Source organism: Emydura macquarii, unplaced genomic scaffold (genome assembly GCF_026122565.2).
Source record: "Emydura macquarii macquarii isolate MOO-44397 ecotype Brisbane River unplaced genomic scaffold, CSIRO-AGI_Emac_v2 contig_2768, whole genome shotgun sequence".
Classification (NCBI taxonomy): Eukaryota; Metazoa; Chordata; order Testudines; family Chelidae; genus Emydura; species Emydura macquarii.
Genome location: NW_027132905.1, coordinates 26729181 through 26738070, shown reverse-complemented (window position 1 = coordinate 26738070; position 8890 = coordinate 26729181). Strand labels below are relative to the sequence as shown.

The 8890-nt window shown below is 50.2% G+C and overlaps 1 protein-coding gene across 3 annotated transcripts; it reads right to left on the bottom strand.

Moving 5' to 3' along the window:
• Positions 1-827: 827 nt before the first annotated feature.
• TLX3 (T cell leukemia homeobox 3) lies at positions 828-6553 on the bottom strand. 3 transcript variants are annotated; one of them, XM_067566392.1, is made up of 4 exons: positions 6427-6553; positions 5147-5803; positions 3683-3926; positions 828-1138 (listed from the first exon to the last, which is right to left on the bottom strand). In XM_067566392.1, exons 2-4 carry the CDS (start codon positions 5559-5561, stop codon positions 928-930), a joined length of 870 nt encoding a protein of 289 aa, XP_067422493.1. In that variant the 5' UTR covers positions 5562-5803; positions 6427-6553; the 3' UTR covers positions 828-927. The 3 variants fall into 3 exon arrangements, with proteins under 3 accessions (XP_067422493.1, XP_067422492.1, XP_067422494.1); XM_067566391.1 differs by having other exon boundaries at positions 5147-5821; positions 6427-6487; XM_067566393.1 differs by lacking the exon at positions 828-1138 and adding an exon at positions 1205-1780 and having other exon boundaries at positions 5147-5821; positions 6427-6487.
• Between the last annotated feature and the right edge of the window lie 2337 nt (positions 6554-8890).

The window sequence follows — 8890 nt, the reverse complement described above, 5'->3', positions numbered from 1 at the left end:
ATAGTTTTGAATAGCCTAAAAATAGGGGAAAATAGCCTTTTGCTCCAGAGCCAACAGAACTGCTTATGTTCCGATTTTGAGATAAATAATCCAGTTATCATATAATTCCGTACTAACAGTGCCCAGAATCTCAATGCATAAATAAATTAAATTATTGAACACTTCTTACCAACGAAAAGTGACATTTCCCTTTCCTAACGGGATAGCGATATGAATTTACAAACGGAGCTGATCAAAGCGTCCACTTCTCCAACGTGATACTACTCTGGTGATGATTTTGTCCTCAGCTATGGAATAACCTGCGAGTCATTACACACCGTCAGGGAAGAAATGGAGCGACTTTAGTGATATATCTGGCAAATTTCTTCCCCTTCAAGATTTTGCCCCTAGCCCATTTGGGGGAACCCCACCCCGTCTGTCTGTCAGAGGCGAGATCCCGCCTTCCTTCATCTACAGGAGCGAAGCCAGAGCCACCCCGCAAACCCTCTTTGCAAAGTCCATGCGGCCGGTCCAGATGCAAACACTCTTCACGGGTTTGTAAAGGCAGATGAATCCCCCTCCACAGTATCACTGGGGCTGTTGATTGGGGAGGAGGGGGGCACCCGCGATCTCTCTCGGAGCCCTTTGTCCAAGTTCCCGTCTGACAAGTCCAGGACCCCGGCTGAAAGGAGAAGCGTATTCACAAAAAAACTATTCCGCGGAGAGATCCAGCTCGAAAGCCACCATCTCGCAGACAACTTGCCGCCGTCGGGAGGCTGCGGGGCTGGGAACAATTCGGCGTGAGATCCCCACAACCGGCCCGGAGAGACCGGTCATGTCGCTGGAGCAAATTGTCTGCCAAACTCTGCTTTGTGTCCTTCGGCCATGCAGGGAGAGGAGGGCGGGGGGGCGCTGTCTTTCTGTCCACCCCCATCCCCCCGAAAGTCTTTACACTAGCGAGGTAACAGGTGGGATCTTGGAGTTCTCCTCTTCCCAGGGCTGGAGGTTCTGCAGTGCAAAGAGCGAGGAGTTGTGTAGACAGAGGGGATCGGGCTGGATGGAATCGTTCAGGGATTTCTGGAAAGCGTCGTGCTGGAGTTGGAGCATCAGCCGGCTCGCCTGTTGCCTTTCGGCTTCCCTTTCCTCTGCCGTCTGCCTCCTAAACACACACAACATAAATCAGTACAGGAGCCCGTCTGCAGAAAAGCAGCGATCCTCACCCCACTCCCCCGCCCCCTCCCCAGTCTTTGTTCCGCGCCAAACCGGCTCTGCTCCGGTACAAGTCCTGGTCCCTAGCCTGGGCGGGGCGCCCGCTCCGAATGTCTGGGCCCCTCGTTGCCGTTAGGGGCGATTTCTTTTCCTGGTCTGGATGTTTGGTCTCCGCCGCCCTCCTTAATTTCTGGAGCCCCTTTTCCCCAGCTCTGGGTGAGGGGAAGAAGGGCGGCCGCCCTGAGACGGGCAGGGATCAGATCACAGAGAGCTCATTCGGCATCGTGCAAACACTGGTCTGGTTGTCTACACGGCGCCCCAAGCATGGCCTGCACGGCTCGCCGGCCCACCGGCATCTCAGATTGGGCCAGCCTTGCAGCACCCGGCCGGCCCCAAATAGTGGGGAGCCTCCGTTGTGCTGCGGGAGATGACTGGGGCGCGGGGTCCCTCCTGGGGTTCCCGGGATGGGGCCGCTGGCCCCAGCAACTTGTGCCCTCCGCTGAGTCCTGCCCCAACCCCAACTGCAGCAGGGCAACCAGACGCCCCCGGGAATCAGCTCCGCGCCGGCCACCGGCACTTCGCAGGACGCTGCCTGCAGACACAGTGTGTGAGTGTAAGATTAGTCAGCACACCTTTGTTCAGTTGATGCGCGCACACACACACACACACACACACCATAGGTAGATAGAGAGACGTATTCTTCTCGCTCAACGCCTGCGTCTCCTCTCCAACAAGTAGTTCTAACATCTGCCAGGAAGCTGCAGACGGGAAACTCCGATTTACACGGCGTTAGCAGGGACAAAATAACCTGCCCAGCGGCTGTGCTCCCAGAGCCGGGGCTAGAGGCAGGACAAAGGGCGCTGCAGGTTCTGTCCCTGGGAACAATCCTAAATGAATCCTAAATACTACTACCAAATACTAAATATACCACCACATTAACCCGAGTGCCCCTCTATTCCGACAGCCGGGTTCCTCCTGTAGTTCTAAGGCTTTGTCATTTGCGTACAAAGCGTTGCGATGACATTTCGCAGGTAATTGGCTCATTAGGGTTGGCAGTGCCACTCATACATTAAGTCTGAATATCGCGCTAGGTTTGTGGCATTGCCATCGGTAATTATAACCATTGCTGCAGCCGCGAAATGTCCTTAAATCCATCGCTTACAAAAACCGGGAGCCGAGCTGTAAGTAACCAAGAATTCCGTGAGCGATATTCGTTGTAAGCAACCTCCGTGCTACTAATCCTAGCTCTAGTGTTGCGGATATTTATTTCCTGCTCTAATTCAGGATGTTTCACACTAACACGCAGGACAAAGGCTCTACTTGGGGAATTTATTTCCACTGTAAACCGGTACAAATATCCTGAGCATAACCCGCTCTTTTGCACCAGGAAAAGAACACATAATCCTCCAAATAATATGGCAGTAGAATTGCGCGAGAAGATTATTGGAGGAATCGAATTAAAGACCAATGGTATTTACGGAAGTTATTTTAGAGGACAGGCCAGGACATCAAATCCCATATTTTCTAAATGTTGCAAATAAGCGAGGCAGGCCAATTAGCAAACATGCGATGCTCAGATTATGGCACAGGAATCCATTGCCAGGCAGGTTCTGTTTTGTCTATTTTTCAGGCCAGGCGCGAATAGATCAAAAGTGCGTGAACATTTACTGATGAAATCCTCTAAAACAACCACTTCCCCGCACTGGAGATTTCGAGTGAAATGTTGCTGGTTTAAAAGCGTAATTAAAAGTGTTCACAGACATTTCATCCTGGAGAGAGTAAAAAAAGGAAACCAAACAGATTTTAGTTAATTTCCCTTGCTCCTTCTGTAATCAGGACAAAGCAAGCGACATTGGTCAAGAGAACTTGGCAGTTACGAAGTACACTGGGCAATTTTTAATATAAAGAAACGGAAAATCAGGGTCTGGAGCCGCTTTCTAGATGTTTACATTCAGATGGTCTTGATACGTGACAGAAGAACAATGCTCTTTACTTCGTTTAGGGACAAGCCATTAATATGCCCTGCTTTGGTTTAGCGAAATATCACAGGTTGGGGGGGGGGGGTTGTTTTCTTTTGTTTTTAAATCTTACTGGAAATCCGCCACTCCGGCAATTTCTAAAATCCAGGCCCGCTGGTTTCTGCGGCGTTAAATCTTTATCGGGCAAAGCCGAACTGCAGAATAATCCTGCCTTTCTGCCGTGTCTTCTCCCTGCGCCTAACGCGAACGGCTGCCTTTTTAGCAGGTGTAGAAGGGACAGGGCCACGGAGCAGAACCAGCGCCGGGGGCCCGGGAGCAAGCCATGCATGGAAGTGAGCTGGGCAGGAGGGGGGTGGAGGGGCAAAGAGGGAGCCAGGAACTGGAGAGCTGTGGGGCGGGGCAGAGGGGCTCACAGGAAAGGTAAGTCGGGGGCAATAGGAAGTGGGCGCAGGAAGCCCAGCGGAGCGGGGGCTGCGGAGGGCAGGGCCCGGGGGAGGGAGCTCGGCCGGACTCACCGCCACTTGGTCCGCCTGTTCTGGAACCAGGTCTTGACCTGCGCGTCCGTCATCTTGAGGGACTTGGCGAGCGCCGCCCTCTCGGCCGAGGCCAGGTACTTCTGCCGGTGGAAGCGCTTCTCCAGCTCGCAGATCTGCACCCGGGAGAAGGAGGTGCGCGGCTTCTTGCGTTTGGGCGGGGTGCGGTTCTGGTAGGGGTGTCCGATCCGCCGGGTGACGGTGAAGGGGGTGAGCGCGGCCGCCGCTGCCCGGGGGACAAACAGAGCCGCAGGTGAGAGCCCGGCACCCCCAGCCAGCCCTGCCCGCGGCCGGGGCGGCTCCAGCCCGCTAGTCGGTCCCCGGGCCCGCAGCACCCGGGCGCAGGGCCTGCTGCTTCCCTGCCAGCGGGCACCTCTGGCCTTGGTTCCTAGAGGCAGAGCCTGCTCAGGCTGCAGGGCCCGGCTGGGAATCAGCAGCCTCGGAGCAGGGCCACGGGGCGCGGCAGGAACCGGCTCTTGTTGTTTTAGACAGAGAGAGGTTTGCCCGGCCTTCCCCTCCCAGCGGGACAAAGCGCCCCCCTCTTTATTTTCATCTGGGTCTTTAAAGCCTTTTCTCTCGCCTCCTTTCCAAAAACAAAGCGAGCATTTCTCCAGGGCGGAGGGAGAAGAATACCCTGCCAGTGCTCTGCTGAGGGGCTCGCACTTTATTTATTCCCCCCGCCCCCCCGAAATCACTTGACCCTCAGCAGACACGGCAGGGTAGCCAGGCCTCCAAGAAGATGGGCAATGTTCAGAGCCCTGCTGCAGATTATCTTCTGGCTCTGCCTGCCAGTTCACCCCCTTCTCTCTCTCTAAAATCGAATCCTCTTTATTTACACCCATTTAAATCCTAATCACCGTTGTTATCATTCAAGGTTTAGGTTATTCAGGACACACTTTCTAATCGGATTACGGGTGGGGATTACTGGAGTTCCTGCACTCCATTTCGCATCCCTCTTTGATGGTGATTAAAAACAAGATCTGGGCAATTTGATTTTCTGAATGGAAATTTCAGTGCGATCCAGAGCCGGCTGCAATTTCTGTTCTGCGGCCAGAGATACTGGAATAATTAAAGCACAGTTCCTACGCGTTGTCTCTGTCCTTATTGGATCTGATGCCTACACCGTCCTAACCAGGTTGTTGGACAGTTAGTGCAGGGGTTCACAATCATTACAGTGGGCACAAAACCTGTAACCAAAATGTACTTCCCTTAATGAGTCGGTTAAAGGAAATGCTTCCTCCCCTCTCCCCAAAGAAGCTCACCCACTCTTTTTAAACAACTTTCCTTTTCTGCGCCAGGTTCATTAACAGTTGTGGGGGCTCTAACAGCCTGGAAGGGTAAAATCCAGGCACGGTTTTTTGCTGTTTTCGTGCAGTTTGACGGTAGCAGAAAACTTCTTGGTCGGACAACAGAGACTCTCGAGGTCGTGTTAAAATCAGCCCTTACCTGTGAATCTGTCCTTTACGAATCTCCTGCTGCTCTCCATCCAAGGGAAGTTGAGGCTGCCAAGGCTGGGTACAGCTGGCATAGCTGGGATGGCACTAGAAATTGGAGGTGGCACAGCCCCAGGGATGGGTCTGTGAGCTGGCACCCTGATCACTCCAGCTGGAGCCAAGCTCAGATTCACACTGTAAGATCCAGAGTCTTCAAAAGGCGCCCCGATGCCAGGGAAGGAAGCTGGAAGGGAAGGATAAGGGGCACTTGTTCTGCTCACAGGGCTTCCCAGGTAATTTGTGTTGTCTGATCCTCTGGGGGCAGGCTGGGAAGAGTTTTCCTGATCAGAACTATTTAAAATCTGATCAATTCCAAAGCTGATGGGTTCGTGTTGATGTTGGGTCTGTGTATTCGTTGGCTGATCCATCCTTAGTGAATAGAAATATTGGCTCAAAACTGTATGAATTCCCCTATAAAAACGCTCGCTTTCCTTTACAGTAGATCCATGTAGGTCCTGGTGTATGTCAGACTGAAACTTTGCCAAGAGTGGTCCAGCCCGACAGGCTCTGTGTCATCTTTTTTGAACCAAACCTTGAGTTTCTGCTTCTAATTTCTCTCCTGCAGCTGCCATTGGACGCAATAAACAAGCCTCTCTGCTCCCATTGGCTCCTGGATTTCAATAAAGGCCTAATTCATTGAAATAGGAGCTTAGGGACTGTTCCAAGGTGACATCATTTTAACAAACGAACAATAGGTCAAATTTATTAGCTAAAATAATGTGTGGCGGATATTACAATAGCATCTGCGATTGTTGTCCTTAGAAATTAGCTATTTGAAATTTAACAAAGCTTTGCAATTACGAGGCATTCCCCTCCCTCCCCCCGTTTATTATCTAACATGCTAGTTGTACAGAATTCCAGGATGGTAACGACAAAACAGCCTCTCTCCCTCGGTGGATTAATTTAGAACGTAATGTAACTCTTTCCTATTGTTTCTGCTTATAAATGTTACGGAGCGAGTAAACACCTTACTGAGAGGCAGAGAGGAGTTTTGCTGCGGGTTTATCTGCTCATGGGCTCTACTTAAGGTGCTAGGACTTGAGCTATTTAAAAGCAAAAATGTAAAAGGGGGAAAGATTGGGTTCCTGGGTTTTGAGGCCCCGAGCTTGGGCCCCTTTCTCCCACATTTTTCCGTTTGGTGCTTTTGATGCTCAGTGTATTAAGCACCACTTCAGGGGCTCTCCTGAAATCTTACCCCTTTATGATTTAGCTGAAGGAAAGGGACGTGCTCACCTATTTTTCCAGGCGATTCCGTATGAGGGAAACATATCCATAGTACAAGTACAATGTAAACGCTCCCTTTTTGGAAGGACACTTACTCCTTGGAAAGAGAGATCTCAAACCTGGACTTGATTTCGTGTAGATTGCAAACCTCATTGGTGAACGCGGGTCAGAAGAGAAACACAGGCCCCCTCTCCCGCCCCAGGAATCTTGCTTTAAAAGGGATTTTTGCAAACGCGGTGAATTTAGTTTAAATTTACATCTAGGGGGGAGGGGAGAAATACAAATCAGGAACTAAATACGAAACATTGCTCCCTGTCTACTACCTGTATTTTGTGTGTGAATTACTACAGGGCCTCCGGCTTTCCCCCTATGTTTATGTTTTCACAAATTTCAAACATAATTATTTTAGTCCAATAGACTAGTTCTCTCTCTGTTTGATAGGCCGGGCCAATATTTGCGTGGGGCTGCCTCTCCTGGAGATAAAATTAAGAGGGAGGAAAAACAATATAAAATACACAAAGAGATTCCGTTTTGGATTAATTTACGTCAACAAATTTATTGCCGTACACGACCGTTAAGTGAGTTTGCAGACGCTCCCTAACGTCCAAATTGGACTAAAGGCGTTAAAAATTAAATAACGTTCAAATGCATTTACTTAGTTTCCCTTTTATAAAGGGAAATGAAAACAGGGAATAGAATTTTCCTTTTAATAGAATGTAATAGTATTTGATCAGCACCTGTTAGGTCTGATTTTGTGATTTCAGAAAGCAGTGACAAGGAGAGAGTTTATTAGTTTTTAAAGCTTAGGATTCAATTACCGCAACACACTGAATAATTTAAATGGCAGCAGTAAATGCAAACAGACCTGTGGAGTTATTGGACTTATGGCAGAGACGTGCTGGAGAATCGGTGACAGAAAGGAGAACAAACGAAATGCAGGGTTTTAAGAAACAAAACCAGCGAACAAAACTAACACTCCTTCCCCAGTATCTGTTTTCTAAACTATAGCCTAACGGAGCCGTTTTGCTCAGTGAAAAGGGCGGAGGATTCTCCCCCTCCCCGCCCCATGAGCTTAATTTGTAGAGCTTTAAAAAAAAAACCAAACAACAAACCAAACAAACCAAAATCAAAAATCTATTTTTATCTAGGGCTATTTTGTATTCATATTTCCCGTTTCATATCTCCTGATTTTTTGGTGGGTTTGTTTTTACGTAGCAATTTATTCAAGGATAGGGAAAAAAAATAGCCCGCTGCATTTTCCCTGGCACTGATAGACTTAAATGATTATTTACAGACCCTCTCCAACTTTAGAAAGGTACCAAAGCAAAGGGACCCTTAATGCATGGCCTTATGTACCGCGCTGCGGATAGCGCGATGCCACTGGGTCTTGCTAAGAGAAAATTAGAGACCGCCTGTTTTATGGCTAACATGGACCGTTAAATCTCACGTGCTGTTCCTAAATCCAGGGAAGTAAAAAGTGCTGTTCGGTGAATTGGTGACGGGCAGGATTAGCCGTGAGCTGTATTTTTCTCTCCCCATCACCCTATACAAAGATCCCCCCACACTGAGAGAATTCAACCCCCAGACAATGTGTAAGCAAGGGCCGTGGTAGGTTTGGAGCAAGGTGAGACGTACAGTGAGAGAAATACACACACGAGGCGCGCTCCCCACCCCTCGTCTTCCCGGCAGTCCATTGATCGCACCGAAAAGATCAGAAAGCGGCTGCTCAGGAGACTGGCACGCACCCAAACAGATGTTCATTGCTAGGAACGGGACATTTTAAACGCAGAATCCCTTCATATTATGACAGTTGTTCATTTCGGGTGGATTTCCCTGTCGCTGCAGACTTCAGAGAACTATCAAAGGAGCAGCGCGGGTCGGGCGGGGAAGAGGAGCGACTAGCCAGGCTAAAGAAACTCTCTTTTCGCTGGAATCTCCTTTCCGAAATACCCCGGTGCGCCGGCGAGGCAGCGGGCTATACAATCACTAGCTAAAGGCTCCAGCAAAAACACGGGCCGTATTCACCCACTGCGAACGAGCTACGCCCAGGATTAGCCAGGCGGGAAATGTGGGGTGGGGGGAGATCCCCACACACACGGTTTTCATACGAGGTGCCATTGAGATTGGGGCTATTTTCGCTCTGTAGATCCAGAGAGATTTAAATAGGCGCCGCGGGCAGGTCAAATCCTGGGCCAGGTGAATTTCGAAACCATCCCCTGGCCGGACAAAACCCGTGTCACTTGGGCTCGGCTCGCTGGGGTTTCCGACCCAACTTTGGAGCTGAAGTGTTCCCTGTTTGAATGGCCCATTAGCTGCGGGTCTGAGAAAGCTGGGCGTGGGGGGGGGGGGAGGCAGAGCTTTCTCGTGGAGCCCGGCCCGAGCAGATTGCCGAGCAGTTGGTTGACATTGAAAGTACTTATCAATTAAGGAGACGCATCTTTCTAGCTGGACGTTTTAAGAGGCAGCCGAGCTG

Coding starts and splice junctions, on each gene's coding strand:
- TLX3 (XM_067566392.1), bottom strand. CDS start 5,561: ATGGATCAGCCAACGAATACACAGACCCAACATCAACACGAACCCATC. Junction 3,927..5,146: donor CGTAAAGGACAGATTCACAG/GTAAGGGCTGAT, acceptor TCCCCCGGGCAG/CGGCGGCCGCGCTCACCCCC. Junction 1,139..3,682: donor AACAGGCGGACCAAGTGGCG/GTGAGTCCGGCC, acceptor GTGTGTGTTTAG/GAGGCAGACGGCAGAGGAAA.